Here is a 19,114-nt window from a genome sequence, read left to right as displayed (position 1 = left end):
CACCAGTGATTGGAAGCCAGTTTACACCTCCGATCACAGCTGAGCGCTCTTGCTCTCTTCTGACAGCTGCTCTATGACCAGTGGGAAGGATTTCACGCATATGACAGCTTGTCAAACACTGTAATGTCGGACCCCCATTCAAGTGAATGGGGATCGGGTCCGCTGCTGGATGACGGGCTGCATGGACGCATCATACAGCCTGTCATCTGGATGTAGCAGAGCCGAGTGTGACGTTACATTTTGCTGTCCTTGACTTTTCTGCAGCAAATACGCTGCAAGAAAAGTCAACCTGCGTATTTGCAGCGTTTTTTTCACCATCCATTCAAGTCAATTGGTGGAAAATGCTGAAAGAAGTGACATGCTCTGTGTAAAAAAACAAAAAACGCCACAAAGCACAAAATTCTGATCACACAAAAACCAATGTGTGTGCATGAGATTTCTGAAATCTCATAGGCTTTGCTGGTACTGTAAAAAGCAGCTGAAAATTAGCATAAAAAAAGCAGCATAAACGCGCAATGTGAACTTACCCTTAACCCGTGCTTGTGCAGTTCAGACTTGTCCCAGGACCATTGGGCCTCACGCTTAAAGGGACTCTGTCACCTGAATTTGGAGGGAACAATCTTCAGCCATAGGGGTGGGGTTTTCGGGTGTTTGATTCACCCTTTCCTTACCCACTGGCTGCAATATTGGATTGAAGTTCATTATCTGTCCTCCATAGTACACGCCTGTCCCTTTAACAAAACAACTATTTTTCTTCCCTTTTGACTTCATAATGTCCCGGTTTTGGCCATTACGCCCTTTCTATTTTGTGTCCCTTTGAGAATTGTCTTTCCGCTCCTTTGTTGCGCGGTATTACGCAGGACTATGGGCAATGTTCTTCTAGATTGCCAGATTAGTACACTTAGATTTGGTTTGCGTGTTTCATAAGGACCCTTTGTCCCAATGTGAGAACCTCATTGGTACGACTGTGTTCAAACTCATTTCTTTTTTTGATTTATTTAATGTTATTATTATTTTTTTTTTTTTTAATCCTATCCATCTCTCTTAAACGTTCTCACAATCGGATCGCGCTGTGTAAATTTATAGAGCATTGTGCCGGGTCTGAATGGCATCTCTGCGTGCGTGGAGAAAAAGAAGGAAATAATATTGATAAGAACATACAATACGGATGCTGGAACTGTACACTCCGATAAGATTTGCGTTTCCTCATACAGTCTCGCAGAACAGCAATCCGCCGCTCCAGAATCCAAGAAAAATAAATCTCACCGTCTTGCTTGTACGGCGAGGAAACAATGGGAAGGAGAAGTGTTGGAGGTGACAGATTCCTGCTTATCAATCATGTCCCCGTGGAAGGAAGGCCGCAGGCTGAAGTACCGGGAGGGAACGCAGGGGGAATGGATCTTTCCCCGTCTGCTACCACTGCGTTCTATTAGTATTTCAGGCTGGAGAATCTGCGGCAGCTCACTACAGACTATGCGTTCGTAGAAGCCTCTGAAAGAAGAGAAAAAACATCTAAGGTTCTACCCTCTGCCGTTCACTTACTGCCCATTAGATGCAACATAAAGGGAATGTATTACTCTTATTGTTTTGTAATAAATCCTAGCCAGGGAAAGGCATTCCATTCTGGAAATCTAGTTCTTCTCACTAAATTAGAATATCGTCAAAAAGTTAATTTATTTCAGTTCTTCAATACAAAAAGTGAATCTCCTATGTAGAGTCATTACAAACAGAGTGATCTATTTCAAGTGTTTATTTCTGTTAATGTTGATGATTATGGCTTACAGCCAATGAAAACCCAAAAGTCATAATTTCAGTAAATTAGAATAATTATCAATAAACACCTGCAAAGGCTTCCGCAGTGTCTATAAAGGCCTCTTAGTCTGTCGTCACAACTTTTCTGCCAACGGATTGCTGCTGGATCCGTTCTGATCATTTATGAACATGTGAACATAGCCCAAGACTGACTTTTGAATGCAGTGCCAATTATTTATGTGCCAAACTGATTAACTTCTGCAATAGAGCCTTCAGGCATGCTCTGGAATCTGTGCAGAGGTCCTTGTGCAGGGAGGCGGTGAGCCGGGACCATCAGCTTTTGTGAATGGTGACATTGCCTTTCATTGATACCCCATCTATAATAAATGGCAAAACTGCTACAAAGTTTTTTTTTTTTTTTTTTACAGAACCATAATGCTAGCCTGGTTTTGGACTTAGTATCCAGAAGGAAAATCAAGCCTTCTGTTGGCCGTATTAGTCTGGAGGGATTTCTGACTTTTATGCCACCATACATGGGTCGCTATAGGTCAAGGCATAAATCCTTCTTCATAGAACAGTGTGGTCCACTTTTGTTTTTTATTATATAGTATTAAAAAAAAAAAAAAGTGTATAGTGACGAAAAACAGCATAATGGAGGCCATAGGGACACCGTTCTGGTGAATGATGCCTTCTACATCCTGGGAGTCTTCAGTGGACACACTGGACCGAGCCTTTTATGCCACTGACATGTGAAGTCCTGATGCCTTCTGCCCTATTCTTACTTTTTTTACGATCTCATTTTCTACCATTGCACTCCCTGTGGTGACCACAACCTTGTGCTGGCTGATGTGCCACCTATAGCACAATATCTTCTTGCCAGGGGCTCCATAGCATCCACATAGGATTCATCCACAGTGCCTCTGCCCTCGCTTTTCTCTTATTATAATTAGTAGTGGTCTTCTGTGAAGAGGGGGAGAAAAAAGGGATCAATTTGTAAGCAGCTTGTGAGTGTAACGCGGAGCAGTAAGCAGTCCTTATTCCTCCTCCAAAGTATTAGGTAAGCATGCAAGGTGCAAATGCCTGCACGTCCCTTGATTTGCTCATTTGAGACTCTCGTAAGTGATGTTTTGCTTGCTCAGTCTTGTGTTCTCCTTTCATGAAAAGATCAAAGAGATCTGTCCTCCAAATACTGTCCTTGTGTTTCTAAGCTGTCATTTGCTTACATTAAATCAGCTAGTAATCACACTCATTATGTCCTATACATCTGTGCTCCATACTTACCCGGTAAAGAAGTATACAGATGAAACCAGATGTTTACATACACTATATAAAAAGACACACTTGCATGATTTTCTCATTATCTGACATGAAATCAGAATTAACCTTTCCCGTTTTAGGTCAATTAGGATTACCATAATTATTAAAATTTACCAAATACCAGAGTATATGTGCAGACATAGCTGTGGTGACTCTACAGTGCGTGGGATGTAATGCCGACATACCGGTGGTGGTTGTATGGGACGTAATGCAGACATACCGATGGTTATACTGTACTTAGGATGTAATGCCGACATACCGGTGGTGGTTGTATGGGATGTAATGCAGACATACGGATGGTTATACTGTACTTAGGATGTAATGCTGACATACCGGTGGTGGTTATATGGGACGTAATGCAGACATACCGATGGTTATACTGTACCTAGGATGCAATGCAGACATACCGGTGGTGGTTGTATGGTACGTGGGACGTAATGCAGACATACGGATGGTTATACTGTACTTAGGATGTAATGCCGACATACCGGTGGTGGTTGTATGGGACGTAATGCAGACATACGGATGGTTATACTGTACTTGGGATGTAATGCCGACATACCGGTGGTGGTTGTATGGGACGTAATGCAGACATACGGATGGTTATACTGTACTTAGAATGTAATGCCGACATACCGGTGGTGGTTATATGGGACGTAATGCAGACATACCGATGGTTATACTGTACTTAGGATGTAATGCAGATATACCGGTGATGGTTGTATGGTACGTCGGATGTAATGCAGACCTACCAATGGTTATACTGAACTTAGGATGTAATTCAGACATACCAATGGTGGTTGTATGGTACGTGGGATGTAATGCAGGCAATCTGGGCTGTGGAGTCTGTAAGCCAAACCTCCAACTCCTCAATTTCCCTGACTCCCGACTCCACAACATGGCCTCACTACTGAGCATGTACATATAACGTGCAGCACAGATTAATCTCAACTTAAAGCCTAGGTCCTTAGATCAAGAACAGAACAGACATTTATAGGACATTTCATAACTTTCCCAAATTCTTATGAAAAAATTTACAGCACATCCTGCACTGAACTACTGTACCCAGTGTATTATATATTGTCTGAGTCGGTCCATTTTATACAGACTCCACAGCTCCGCAGGCAACACCGGTGGTGGCTATAAAGTACGTGGGATGTAATGGAGACATACCGGTGGTGGTTATACAGTATGTGGGATGTAATGGAGACAATACCGGTGGTGGTTATACAGTATGTGAGATGTAATGGAGACATACCAGTCGTGGTTATACAGTATGTGGGATGTAATAGACATATACCGGTGGTGGTTATACAGTATGTGGGATGTAATGAAGGCATACCAGTGGTGGTTATACAGTATGTGGGATGTAATAGAGACCTACCGGTGGTGGTTATAATGTATGTGGGATTTTATGCAGACATACCAGTGGTGGTTATACAGTACGTGAGATGTAATGCAGACATACCGGTGGTGTTTATACAGTACGTGGGATGTAATGCAGACATGTCAGTGGTGATTATACAGTACATGTAATACACAATAGACAATCAGCTAAACACGTTGATATCTGAGTTTTGCCAATGTTAGTCTGTGTTGATGCCTTTACTGTGACTTGTTAAATCATCAGTGGATGTTTTCCTTTGTTTTCTGATTCTTTCCTTTGGATGTCTCACTGACTTTCCTGTGGATGTCTCCCTGCTGTCTTTCCTGTGGATGTCGCCCTTCGTCTGCGCGTTTCCCCGCCGCCCTTCGTCTGCGCGTCTCCCCGCCGTTCTTCGTCTGCGCGTCTCCCCGCCGTTCTTCGTCTGCGCGTCTCCCCGCCGCCCTTCGTCTGCGCGTCTCCCCGCCGCCCTTCGTCTGCGCGTCTCCCCGCCGCCCTTCGTCTGCGCGTCTCCCCGCCGCCCTTCGTCTGCGCGTCTCCCCGCCGCCCTTCGTCTGCGCGTCTCCCCGCCGCCCTTCGTCTGCGCGTCTCCCCGCCGCCCTTCGTCTGCGCGTCTCCCCGCCGCCCTTCGTCTGCGCGTCTCCCCGCCGCCCTTCGTCTGCGCGTCTCCCCGCCGCCCTTCGTCTGCGCGTCTCCCCGCCGCCCTTCGTCTGCGCGTCTCCCCGCCGCCCTTCGTCTGCGCGTCTCCCCGCCGCCCTTCGTCTGCGCGTCTCCCCGCCGCCCTTCGTCTGCGCGTCTCCCCGCCGCCCTTCGTCTGCGCGTCTCCCCGCCGCCCTTCGTCTGCGCGTCTCCCCGCCGCCCTTCGTCTGCGCGTCTCCCCGCCGCCCTTCGTCTGCGCGTCTCCCCGCCGCCCTTCGTCTGCGCGTCTCCCCGCCGCGCTTCCTCTGCACAGACTTTTACAGCACAAAGTGTTGAATGTCACAAGTTGAGAGACTGCATGCGGTCACTGAGGACGGGCACATGGGGTCGGCATTATTACTGTTACTGACCAATAGTTTGCTCCATTGTGGATCAGCAGCTTCATGTCTGTGGTACTGATTATTTCTATCCATAAAATATTTCACATCTATGATAAGTAACCGCTGTTAGATATTTTCTATAATCTTTCCTTCTCGTTTGGTTTTTAGATCAAGCATCTGAAGCTCAGATCACAATGATGCTAACCGAGAGCTGCAAGTTGAGGGGTTTGCACCACAGGTAAGTGCCGGGATCCTGAAATTCCTATACTTTGTAATTTGTTTTCTTGGTGCTTTTGACTTTATCAGAAACACATTGTTACCGATTATTGCTTCTTTCACATGTGACTCCATATTACAGCCGGAGGCAAATGCTGAGTGCATGGTATTGAGTACAGTAAATCCTTCATACGTCTTATGTAGTAGAATGGAGTTAACTGTATAATTGTCAACATATCCTCCTTCAAATACCACTTACATTGACTGTAAGTACGCACACAGATCAATAAAGCCGGAATGCTTTGTAACTTTCAAAGTGCATTACTCCGCAAATAATAAGAGGAGGGGGTTGTTATAACGGATCTGTGTACCGCTATGGAAAGTGTGTGCTACCCACAGAGACTCTCCATGCACCAAGTCTAGTTCCTAGAATACATCCATGCTGTGGTGTGGCTGGTGGGGCGGTTTTCTTTCTCAGAGCTGCTGCGCTTAGTTATTGGCTAAGTGCTGTTAGTGTGGTGTCAGTGCAGCCGACAATAATGGGCACCAGGAGCAGAGACTGAGCGCTACACCAAAATAAGGTGAGGAAAAAAGAACAGGGTCTTTTCCTTCTACCACAAACTCCAGCCATGGCAGACGACGGGTTTCACAAAACCTCTTTTCACAGTTTTCCCTAAACCGATTAGTCTTCCACTATAAAATATGTGCACACATGCCGTGGCAGAAATGCAGGTCCTGGAACAGCTCTAATTATGTGATGACTACAGCTGCCGAGATGTATGTGCGGAATAAATCTATGAACCACATTGGATTAGAGTATTGGGTACAATCACTGCAGCACCGTCTGACCCCAGCAGTTACCCAATCTATTATGCAACAAGATCTGTGGGTTCAGAAAGTCATTAAACTTGGTGTCATTTACGGCTTCTGTGTAAGTGACCATCCTATATCCTCCTTGGTAATCACACCCACGCCATCATTTAGCGTCCTGCTACCATTTCAGAGAAATTAGGTTTAATGTAACAGTTGAGCCTCTGTGCACCAGTGAGGCAGAAAAGATACAGTATTCCAAAACTAAAAGCAAAAGCAGGTTCTCTAAAAAACAAAAAAAACAGACAAAAAAAAACACACCTAGGAAATTTGTGTTCCCCCGAATACCAGAGACATTATATTAATACTGTAAGATTCCCTTTATTCTCTTCTATTTTCCCATTGCACGTATTATAGCATTCAGTGGACACTTTTTGTGCAGATCCCAGTACCCAAATAAAGGTGTTCCTTGCAGTAAGGGTATTGTCTACCTTCTGAGCACTATTTTGCAGCTTATCTAATGTAAATCGGATTGTCAAAATCCCCTCCAATCTATGTATTTTATGTGTGATGGTTATATAGGTGTGCACCAGCAATTCATGTATGGAAATCTCTAAGGAAAAAAAGGGTTAAAGATAAAAACAGATGTATAACCAAAGAAATATATATATATATATATATATATATATATATATATATATATATATATATATATATATATATATATATATATATATAGTCTAAGGGTCACTTCCGTCTGTCTGTCTGTCCTTCTGTCATGGTTATTCGTTCGCTGATTGGTCTCGGCAGCTACCTGTCATGGCTGCCGGGACCAATCAGCGACGGCCACAGTCCAATTAGTCCCTCCCCTATTCCCCTGCACTCACTGCCCGGCGCCCGCTCCATAATCCCCTCCACTCACCGCTCACACAGGGTTAATGGCAGCGGTAACGGAGTGCGTTACACCGCGGGCCGTTACCGCTGCCATTAACCCAGTGTGAGCGGTGAGTGGAGGGGTTTATGGAGCGGGCTATTAACCCTGTGTCCCCAACTATTTACTATTGATGCTGTCCATACGGCATCAATAGTAAAAATGTCATGTTAAAAATAATTTAAAAAAAAAACAAAAAACCTGCTATACTCACCCTTTGCCGCCTTTCCCGCTTTTCTCCACGCTCCTGGGACCGCTCCATTGCAAGCGGCAGCTTCCGCTCCCGTCCCACGGTCGGTCATGTGACCGCGACGTCTTCATAGGTCCTGCTGACACCAGCCCTGGGACGGGAGCGCAAGCTGCCGCTTGCAATGGAGCGGTCCCGGGAGCGTGGAGAGGAGCGAGAAAGGCGATGGAGGGTAAGTATAGCAGGACTTCAACAGGCTATAGGTGGCACGGATGGTGTGGCAGAAGGACCTGCCATGACGTCACGGTCATGTGACCGCAACGTCATCACAAGTCCTGTGCGCCTGCGCGAAAAGGACCTTCCGTGACGTCACGGTCATGTGACCGCAACGTCACGGCAGGTCCTGCACGACAAGGACCTTGCCGCTTGCAATGGAGCGGTCCCGGGAGCGTGGCGAGGAGCGGGAAAGGCGGCGGATGGTAAGTATAGCAGGACTTCCAACGGGCCTTCGGAAGGTGAGTATATGTTTTTAGTTTTTTTACGTCTCTATACTACGTGGCTCTGTGCTGGGCAATATACTACGTGACTGGGCAATATACTCTGTGGCTCTGCTATATACTACGTGGCTCTGTACTGGACAATATGCTATGTGGCTGGACAATATACTCGTAACTGGGCAATATACTACGTAACTGGGCAATATACTACATGGCTCTGCTATATACTATGTGGCTGGGCAATATACTACGTGACTGAGCACTATACTGCACTACGTGCCTCTGCTATATACTACGTGGCCGGGCAATATACTACGTGGCCGGGCAATATACTACGTGGCCGGGCAATATACTACGTGGCCGGGCAATATACTACGTGGCTGGGCAATATACTACGTGGCTGGGCAATATACTACGTGGCCGGGCAATATACTACGTGGCCGGGCAATATACTACGTGGCCGGGCAATATACTACGTGGCCGGGCAATATACTACGTGGCCGGGCAATATACTACGTAGCTTTGCTATATACTACGTGGACATGCATATTCTAGAATACCCGATGCGTTAGAATCGGGCAACCATCTAGTGTATGTGTATATATATATGTATATATATATATATATATATATATATATATATATATATATATATATATATATATATATATATATATATATATATATATATATATATATATATATATATATATATATATATATATTATATATATATATTAATAATAATAAAAATAATAATAATTTTTATTTATATAGCGCCAACATATTCCGCAGCGCTTTACAAATTATAGAGGGGACTTGTACATACAATAGACATTACAGCATAACAGAAATACAGTTCAAAACAGATACCAAGAGGAGTGAGGGCCCTGCTCGTAAGCTTACAAACTATGAGGAAAAGGGGAGACACGAGAGGTGGATGGTAACAATTGCTATAGTTATTCGGACCAGCCATAGTGTAAGGCTTGGGTGTTCATGTAAAGCTGCATGAACCAGTTAATTAATTTTTTTTTTTTTTTTAATATAGGCCACACAGGGATCATATATATATATATTTCAATTAAAATAATATCATCAATTTATGAAAAGTAATTGATATAAAAGGTTGGTCGGTCCGGGTAACAGAACTGTACCCGAACTTGAACCTGAACCCCATAGAAATCAATAGGGACCCGAACTTTGGAGCTGGAAAAAGTCCCCCTCTCTCGCTCTCTGTGGCGCTCTTTGCTCACTCTCTGTCTCATGTCTGTGTGTTCATTTGTTTTTATATAACTCATCTGTCGCTTAAGCAGATGTAAATGCTTGATGTTGTCCACTCCTTGGACAACTCCTTCTCATACCCCACACTTGGCCTCGATTTAAAATAAAAAAATCTTCTACTCACCTCTCCCGTGCCGGCACTGTTGCCGCCTTGCTCGCTCTTCCTGGGGCTCCTGCCCGGTGGAATGACGAGAGCCTGGCACAGCCGCAAAACATACGGGACAGGGACTGGAGCAATGGCACCCGATTGCACCTGAGTAATGGGCACGCTCATTCATCGCTCCTTGTGACCATTACCCCTGACTTCCAGTAAGTCAGAAGTTGCGGATACAAGATACAGGCACTGGATCAGAGTGGCTCTGGAAATAGTTGAAGATGGCGGCTGGTAAGTGTCAGACTAGGGGCAGGGAACTATGGTTAGGAGCACCGCTCCAGCGCTGACATAAAAAAAACACTGGAGTGGTGGTTTTAAGGTAACTGGAGAGGTGACCGTGTTTGTTTTACCTTTTATTCGTGGGTCTGTCTGATTACACAGTCAGACCTTTTTTTGTCAATTTTCATACAGTGGCATTATTTTTTTCATTTCCGTCCTTCTTCTTCCTTTTTTACCCCTTCTTTCCTTGCCAATTTTCATGTATCTAAAAGGAATTGACATGAAATAACTTGACTTGTAGTTATCCTGAGGTATAACCTGCTTTATTGCCCAGAGCTGCATTCATAGTTCTGCAAGGAAATCTCTGCTTAATTCAGCTAGACTGACAGTAAGCATGTCTGTGTCTGAGTGTGGTCCTGTAATAAGATCCTCCTAAATACTCGATCAGCTCTGAGTGACCGTAATGAAAGGTGGACGTGTTTAGGAGCCGCAGCAACTCTGCCGTGGAGCGGGGTCTCAGAGAACAGATTAGGGAAGCCCCTTTCCTATTCCTGCATGCCTGTGCCCCAGTGCAAAGCAAGGTCCATAGAGGCATGGCTGGGGGAGTCTGTGCTGCCGAAGTTTGTGCTGCCCCATCCGACACCTTTGGCGGTTGTGAGCCCGTCTTCTTCCCAACATCAAGGTCTGACCTCACAAATGTTTTTCTGGATGAAGGAGTAATCATTCCTACAGACACCTGAAATCTTGCTGAAAGTCTTTGGAGAAGAGTAGCAGCTTTTATAGTTTATAAATGGGCCGGCTCCATATTACTGCCTGCGGATGTAGGATGTGACGTCGGAGAATCCCCGCTGTGTTATAGTGTAGGTGACATATTGCTGACACGTGTGCTGCCATACAGGGGAGTCCTCAGTGTTATGACGCAGGAAGGTTTTTCAGCCGAGTCTGCATTACGGGCCATAAAACACAAGGCTAATCCCCCTTTTGTGTCAGGGAATCTTCTTGAGCTGCTGCGTGTTTGGATCTGCTCGGAGAGTATCCATCTGGAATTGAGGGAGGATTAAGAGCAGAAAATGTGCGCCGACTGTATAAATAGTGCGCTAGCTCCATGCTGTTCCCCTCCGAGGCCTACAGTGCGTCTTCCTGGTCTGTCATCACCGTGGATAGTTGGCACCACCACATGTAGTTCTTTGTGAACCTGTAGTGAGATCATGGATTTTCCACAGTGGGTAATGCAGGGATGTGTGATGATCCGCCGTGCACATCACCGTGGTGTGATGATGATGATGAGGAGTCACTGAAGACGGGACATTATGTCCACACCTCCAATGTGAAGTCAGTCACAGGGACCCACAAGGTACCACAAAAAGTCTCAACTATTTTGGATTTTTTGGGTCTTGGAACATGGCGGGTCACAGTAGTTTCATGTAGTAGGTGGCATATAGAGGTCTTTGGCTATGCAGGCCACATCACAGCCATGGTCGCCTTGTTCAGCACACATAGAAGCCCAGGGTCTCAGTCACAGGTATACAGGAGGAATGTAACGCTCCATGCGGTGTCCTGTAGTCTACTATTTCAGAAGCCTTGGTGGCACGGTGCCGCGTCTCTGCATTACGGTACTCCGGCCCCCGTGTATCCGTGTGATCTCTGCTCTTAGTGGATTCCCAGCCAAAGATTTAGGGAGGGGAGCGTAGATGGACTTTGCACAACCGTATTCTCTTAAATTGTGGAAACTTTTGTACAATGAGTAGATCCATAGAGACCCAGAAGCGCGTGGCCGTTCTGGTGTCCGGTTATGTGGTAGTCACATAGTAGCCCCTGGTCTGCCTGCTCCGATATCTGTGGACTGTGCCGGATTCAGTAGGGATTACGTGCTGCTTCTGTTCTGTGTTTTATCTCCATTATATCCTCCGACACTTTTTTTTTCCTCCTTTGCTTCGTTAGTGAGGCACGTGTCGTAGTTTTCAGTAGCCGCAGGCGGCTTCACGATGCCGGTGACTGTTTCAATACCATTTCTCAGTTCCGAGTACATATCAAATAGTGGTTTGATTGTTTTACTCACTTGTGCCCTGTGGGGAGAGGTTTAATGTCATGGCTTAAACTTTGAAAGAACGCCAATTTCTCTTCCCTGGCTGTAAAGAACATTTTGCAATGTCGTGTGCAGCTGCAGATGTGGTAAGCGATAGCCCTGCTCTGTGCCAGCACCTCCATGTCCCTGTGGCTATGGACACATGGAGTCTCATCCTGGGGGATGATGTCCGCTTATGGGGACTTGTGTCTCTCCACGCTCCGTTCCTTACAGCTGTCTTTTACGCCAGTTTTATACATGCTGCTTTGTATGAAGCGAATAGACCAGGGCCTCTAGTTCGCACGGAGCGATGATGGCTCCTCATGGTCACATCTGAGAGGCCATGTAGGAAATGCACATTAGTAGCACCACATATTGAAGTTGCCACTGGGATTATGTGTTGGGGCCCTTAGAGATAATTTCCATTATCGGGATTGTCTCCCAAGGCCCCTTATTAAAATAGTGATCAGCTGTAGGGCTGTGGAGTCGGTAAGCCAAACCTCCGACTCCTCAATTTCCATGACTCCGACTCCACCAAAATGGGCTACGACTCCGACTCCACAGCCCTGATTCAGCTGACTACTGTGGGCCAGGCTTCCCAATTCGCTTTTATTTCCAATAGGATTTACATTTGATCACTCAATTGTTTTGCAGCAGCCAGGTATATGGACCGTGTCTGTCTTACAGATTAGTGATGAGCCAACGTGCTTGGATAACGTCTTATCCGAGCACCCTCGGGTGTTATCCGAGCATCTGGGCGTGCTCTTATATTATGTTCGAGTCCCTGCGGCTGCTTGATTTGCGGCTCAACACGTGGGGATTGCCACATTCGCTCGTCACGATTACAGATCTCTGCGTCCATACTGATCACTGGGTGTGCGGTCACTGGGGCCCCCAATGATCCTGAGAGCAGGCTTCTGGAACATGGGAAACATCCAGGACCTCTGTACCACTTTTTTCGGTACTCCTATGGGGGCCAACACTTGTGTCATTGTTAAATCTTTGTCTCATTGCCCAGTGTTCTATCCCAAATCTTTCATCTCTGTATGTGGGGTTTGTTTTTGTAACTTTTTTTAATTTATTTTTTTAAATGTTTTTAAATTTCAAAGTTAAACACTGAATTGACTTGTACAGAAGATTTTTTTCAAAATTATCACCTTTTGTTTTTGTAGGAATCTTCTCCCTATCGGTCATGTCTGTATAGAGGATGGTGAAAAGCCCATGGTGTTGCTGCCTTTTATGAACTGGGGGAATCTGAAGCTGTTCCTGCGGCAGTGTAAGCTGGTGGAGGCCAACAACCCACAGGTATCAACATCACTGACCGCGTCTTCATAATCGCCACACTATCAGAATTTGCGAGCATAAATTGATCGGCTATGCGCAGATTTGACATTCACGGTCTTTTAATTTATGCTGCAGATTTTAAAGGGATTGTGCCATAAACAAAGTGCACTTTAATTATTAGTTCTTAGAATAATAATAAATTCCACAACCGGATGTGTTAAATAAAAATAAAAAATAATAATTCCTGTGCTGTTATCTTATAAATGTTGCCCCTACTCTGTACTAATCATTGCTGCGTCCAACCATGCAGAGCTGCTGCAGTTCATGGTCATGCACATGCCACAGCTCCTGGCCAGAGGGAAGCATATAACACTTGATAAGTGAGTATACAGATGAAACCGCAGGGGAACGCAGCTGCTCCTTTCTAAAGTAACACATTTCCCTGCCTGTTTTATCACATGAGTGAGTGTTTGTCGCATGACCAGTCCTGTGAGCTCTTCATAAATAAAGTCAGTGACCTATAAGCTCAGTGGCCACTGGTGCATCTACATCACTGACTTGATTTTTGATGACCTCAGAGAGCTAGAGACAGGGAAGAAACAGTCACTCATGTTTCGCCAGGCAGGGAAAGGTATTACAAGAGGAAGCAGCAGCTGCAAGCTCCTTCTGTTTTGCCCATATACTCACTTATCATAATTGACTGATGCTTGTCCCCCTGCCCAGTAGCTGAGGTATGTGCCATGAACTGGAGCAGCTCTATATGGTCAGGCACAGCCATTACACTGTACATAGCAGGGGCACATTTGTAAGATTATCTTGGCACAGGAACAATTTTTAATGCATAAAATTGTTTAAAATGTGCTTTGTTTGTAATTGTAATACAACACTTGAAATCTGAGTTAAATACATTATGAAATCTACAAATTAATTTCTGAAATGTTTCTGCAGAAATGTTTATGGTACACCCACGGTACACACGCCACCTTGCAGCGCTGCTTTATTCCTCCAGCAGAGCCCTGCATCCCGGTTTGTGCCTTGTCCTGCTAACTCTGCACCAGGAACAAATCTGCCTTGTGTCTTGGCCACATCACGTTCAGTGCTCGGAGCCGCTGAAGGCGTCTTTGATACAGCGCAGTGTTGTGCGGCAGAGACAGGAGAGAATGTCATGTGTCCGATACAATGTGCAAACAAACACCGCGCTTCCTGACCATTGTCCCTATTACTATGGGGTCTGTGGAGGTAAACACGGTCAGTCAGTGCAGGAAATGCAGAATTTCCTGTGCTCATGTTACAAATTCACCTGCTTTGGTCTTGTCCCTGATGTCCTGACTCTTTCAGGCAGTTTCTTTATTTCCACCGGAAAGCAATGTACGGTAGTTTCCCACATACTCTGTTATGGAGCGGGATGGTAGTATCCACAAGTGCCTGGCTTGTTTAGTAATGATCCTTGTATCAGAATAATCCCATCACATTTCCCTTTTATCTGATGTCTTAGGGTACCGTCACACAGTGGCATTTTGATCGCTACGACGGCACGATCCGTGACGCTCCAGCATCGTAACAAGATCGCTCCAGCGTCGTAGACTGCTGTCACACTTTGCAATGTACGACGCTGGAGCGATAATTTCATGACGTATGTGCGATGTAGAAGCCGTTGGTTACTATGCGCACATCGTATACAATATCGTGCACACCTTTGTTACACCATGCGATCATGCCGCCACAGCGGGACACTAGACGACGAAAGAAATTTCGAACGATCTGCTACGACGTACGATTCTCAGCGGGGTCCCTGATCGCAGGAGCGTGTCAGACACAGCGAGATCGTAAGTATATCACTGGAACGTCACGGATCGTGCCGTCGTAGCGACCAAAGTGCCACTGTGTGACGGTACCCTTAGTGAGGACCTATTACGGTATATTTATTTAGCTTTAGTAAGTATCAGTCATTTTATTTTTAATTTTCCTGCAGAAATCAATAGTATACGATACCATGACACAAAGTTTCTCATTTTCCCGGAGTAGTGTGCTTCCTTCTCCTCCCGGAGTGGTCGCCACTGCTGCTGATGGTGTTTCTTGCAGTCAGCACATGTATCGCTGTAGTCTGTGGAGCGCCGTCTTCATGTTTTCCTCCTATTCCGAGGAAAGCAGCGAGTTCTCGTGTAGTGCACAGTAATCTCGCTCGTGTATTAGTAAGCTCATTGGCGTGCCTGAGCAGGAATTTACGCTCTATGGATCGCTCTCCGTGAACCTGGACAGGTTTTCTTTTTTTTCCCCGTGGGCCTTTATTTTAATTTATATGACAGATTTTCCCAAATTATGAAACTGTGAACGTCACAAAACTATTCCCAAAGCTTAACCCATAAAGAAAGTGTCAGCCCATGGATTAAATCATTTGATTCACTGACTATCCCTTCCCACATGGGCACTGCTACCTCTGCATGAAGAAAGCACCAGTATACCGAGCCCAAAGTGTACCCGCTGTGCCAAGCTCCAGGTCCATATGTGCTCCATACACCCTCTCTGGCCGGGAGCGGCTACGGTAGGGCTCGGGTGGCCAGCGGTGTCTTTAGTATGTATGCACAGTGTCTCTTCATTGTCATACAATAAACTTTAGTTTGTTCACACACCATTTTATGTTTTGACAGTCCTGAATTTTTGTCTAGCACCCAGTATTTTTTTATTTTTTAGTTTCTGCCCATCTTTATATTGCGTCTCTTAAAGGAATCTGTCACAAGGTTTTTGCCACCTGATCTGTGAAAAGCGTAATGAAGAGAAAGAGGCCCTGATTCTAGCAACGTGTTACTTACTGGGCTACTTGCTGTATTTAGAGACTTTATCACTAGATGACTAGTAAACCTGCTGTTGTTCCTGAGCTTTGTATAACCCCGCCACCACCACTGATTGGCGGCTTTCTGCCTATGCACAGTGTGCCCAGAAAGCTGCCAATCAGTGGTGTGGACGGGGTTATACACAGCTTCCGTATTCCTAACACGAGTAATTCTGCAGCAGAGAAAACAGCGATTTTATCAAAATGACAGCAAGCAGCCCAGTAAGTGACACATTGCTGGAATCAGGATCTCTGCCCCGGTATTTTGCTGCTCTTAGGTGAGGAAGCAAAAACGTGGTGACAAATTCCCTTCCCAGTTTCATTCCTGATGTGAAGGGACCCAGAGGATAAGACTTATTCTGACCTTGGTCTGTGAAGCCTCCAGAACGGCTTGGACATGTGTCCGGAGGCGGCAGGATGTGCTTGGCAGTATTGGGCGCAGCGGTCAGGTCGGTCTTTGTTGGCATATACACCCACACACCGAGGACTGTTCAGTCCTGCATATCCACAGTAGTCCCGGCGGGTTGCTGTATGGCGCTGGTGATGAGGCCTGCAGCCGCGGGCTGTTCCTCGTGAGCTGTTGCTGGAGGACAGCCATATATTGGGTCCCGCTGCATAGAAGCTGAGCACACACCTGGATGTAGACATTCTTCACGCGACATTCTTGCAGATCGTACTTTGACCCCCGTCATTTCTTAGAAATTAAGTCTCTGAGGAATATTCTTCATGCTGCACAGATCCGCGCCATGACTAATGTGTATGTAGTTATCTTTACATCAGCTCTGCTGGCATAAAGCTGAAGAATGTAATCTACCGGGACGTGCCGCTGTAGGAACGCGGCCTTTGTGTAAGCACCAGGGAGATCCTGGCGATAGTGGTGCCAATTGTCCGTCAGGTCCAGTTAAAGGAAAGCTGCCATCCGAAAATGACCCTTAGTCTCAGTCGGGTTCTTGTGTTGCCAGTTTGGTTGTAAAAGAAATGAATTGATGGCAGGTTTATATACAAATTAAAGCATATAGCGAAAAAACGCCCCAAAAGGGAACCATAGTGTAATAATAACAGGTCTAAATTTATAGAATCATTAAAAAATTTGTACAGAGCTTATAGGGTGATGACCAGAAAAGATTGAACCGCAGGTTGGAGGTACAGATAGCAAGTTCAAATATGTCTGAATACAGAATGATGGTTCAGATCTATAGTAAGGTAAGTACCTAATACATCAAGAAAAAGTGTCATCCCGTCAGTGAAAGTAGACATGTGTATAAAGATAGCTGAGGTATAGCATGTAGATGGTTGTATAGATACTGGAGACCTGCGGTGCCACCGCCCCAACGCGTGTTTCTGCTGATGTGCCTTTCTTTACTTTCTGTTCCTCCGATCTGCGGCTCCATCTTGTCCGGTTATCACTGTTCATCATCCTATAAGCTCTGTACAAATTTTTAATAATTCAATAAAGTTATACCTGTTATTTTTACACTATAGTTCCTTTTTGGTGTGTTTTTTTCCTCTATATGCTTTAATGCACTGAACCTTTTGGACTAATCCTTCTGCATTGACACATTTCTCTATATTAACATTGACACTGTGTATGTTGCCTTTATATGCTTTATATACAGTCAGGTCCGGAAATAATAGGACAGTGACAGATCATTGTGATTTGGGCTCTTCAAGAATTGGATACTGAAGCACCTACTCCCTGGAGCGTGTTCTTCACTTGGGTGGATGCTGTGAAAAAGGGTTTTCTTCACCATGGAAAAGATTCTGCAATCATTCACCTCACCAGTGTGCAAAAAAAAAAAAAAGGAAAAAAAAAGCAGAGTACCAAACCGTTTATTTGGCCACTACTGGCTGCATAGAGACGCAGTGCAGGGCAGTGAATCCCAGCCCCGCACTGTGCATAAAGCATAACACACTGCGGGGCTGGAACTTACAAGCTGGGCGGCCGCACAGGCGCAGTCTGCGAGACTGCATTTGAGGTCAGACGGGCAGCGCTCACTGCGCCTGCCCCAGCCGGTACTAAACAGCGCAGGTGCCGGATTTGATTTGAAAACAGTGCGGAGGGGGCGGCGCCCAGCGCCGAAGAAGCCTTGAGTGACGGCAGTGTGGCGTGTGCAGCAGGGGGGTTAAGACCTGCCTCCGGGACTAAAGACAGGTATTTTTGCAAAATTATAAAACGCTTTATTTCTGCTTTGACTGCACCAATAACTAAAAGAGCCACCTTGTCAGAATGCAGCATTACTGCTGCACAAGGTGGCTCTTTTAGTTTCTAATGGCTGGTGGGGGTGACAGAGTCCCTATAAGCCCTGCTAATAATGGAGAGGTGTCAATACGACACCTATCCATTCTTAATCCAAAGTTTGTAAATGGTTAAAAAAAAATACACAGCCAGAATAAAATATTTTAATGAAATAAAACACAACGCAGTTTTAACATCTTTTTATTGTACTCTCATTCCTGCGAAGCCCTCGATCTACTGTACAAAAACAAACCAACAGTATACTCCCTGTTCCGCCGTTGTCCAAAATAACGAAGGTCCCACGACGAGTCCAGCTCTGCTACATCTGGATGCCAGGCTAAGCTGATCGCGAGAGTACAGGTGACCGGAGATTATTACCCCGTCCCCCGGCAGTCACATGCACAGAACTTATCGCGATAAGCTGGCCGTGAGAAATACAATACACCGCCAGGGAGAGGGTAATGGCCGGTCACCTGTACTATTAGCTGGCCGCGAGAAATTCATTCCACGTGACAACCGGGGCATCTCTTCCGGTAAGCAGCTGGGCTTCGCGCAGAAGGCTATTAATTTAAAAAAAGAAAGAGAGAGGACAGATGCACTAACCTCTCAGATGCACTAACCTCTCTCTCAAATGCACTAACCTCTCTCTCTCTCTCTCTCTCTCTCTCTCTCTCTCTCTATATGTTAGTTAACCGACATGCGTAGTAAGCTGCATTAACGCAGTTACTACGCATGTGACTAATCATTAGATGTGGTTTTACCGCATCTGATTGTCTATGGGAAATTTACGGTGCGTCGACGGAGCATCGCCGCATTGTAAACAGACGTGCTGCGTTCTGAAAAGACGCGCCGTATGTTCGTTTATGCGGGTCTGCCGCATGCGTATTTTAATGTATAGTGGAGATGGAATTTCAGGAAATCCCCTCCACTAT

At 45.5% G+C, this 19,114-nt stretch overlaps 1 protein-coding gene across 2 annotated transcripts in view; it reads left to right on the top strand.

Moving 5' to 3' along the window:
• RYK (receptor like tyrosine kinase) overlaps positions 1-19,114 on the top strand; it is a 158,423-nt gene that overhangs the window by 107,707 nt on the left and 31,602 nt on the right. For both annotated transcript variants that reach the window (XM_069727924.1, XM_069727925.1), the window contains exons 11-12: positions 5,641-5,710; positions 13,005-13,137. In XM_069727924.1, the coding sequence (XP_069584025.1) occupies positions 5,641-5,710; positions 13,005-13,137 (203 nt within the window). The remainder of the gene's footprint in view (positions 1-5,640; positions 5,711-13,004; positions 13,138-19,114) is intronic.

This window comes from Ranitomeya imitator, chromosome 5, assembly GCF_032444005.1.
Source record: "Ranitomeya imitator isolate aRanImi1 chromosome 5, aRanImi1.pri, whole genome shotgun sequence".
Classification (NCBI taxonomy): domain Eukaryota; kingdom Metazoa; phylum Chordata; class Amphibia; order Anura; family Dendrobatidae; genus Ranitomeya; species Ranitomeya imitator.
The sequence above is the reverse complement of the archived record's forward strand: the minus strand, read 5'-3'. Positions and strand labels throughout refer to the sequence as shown.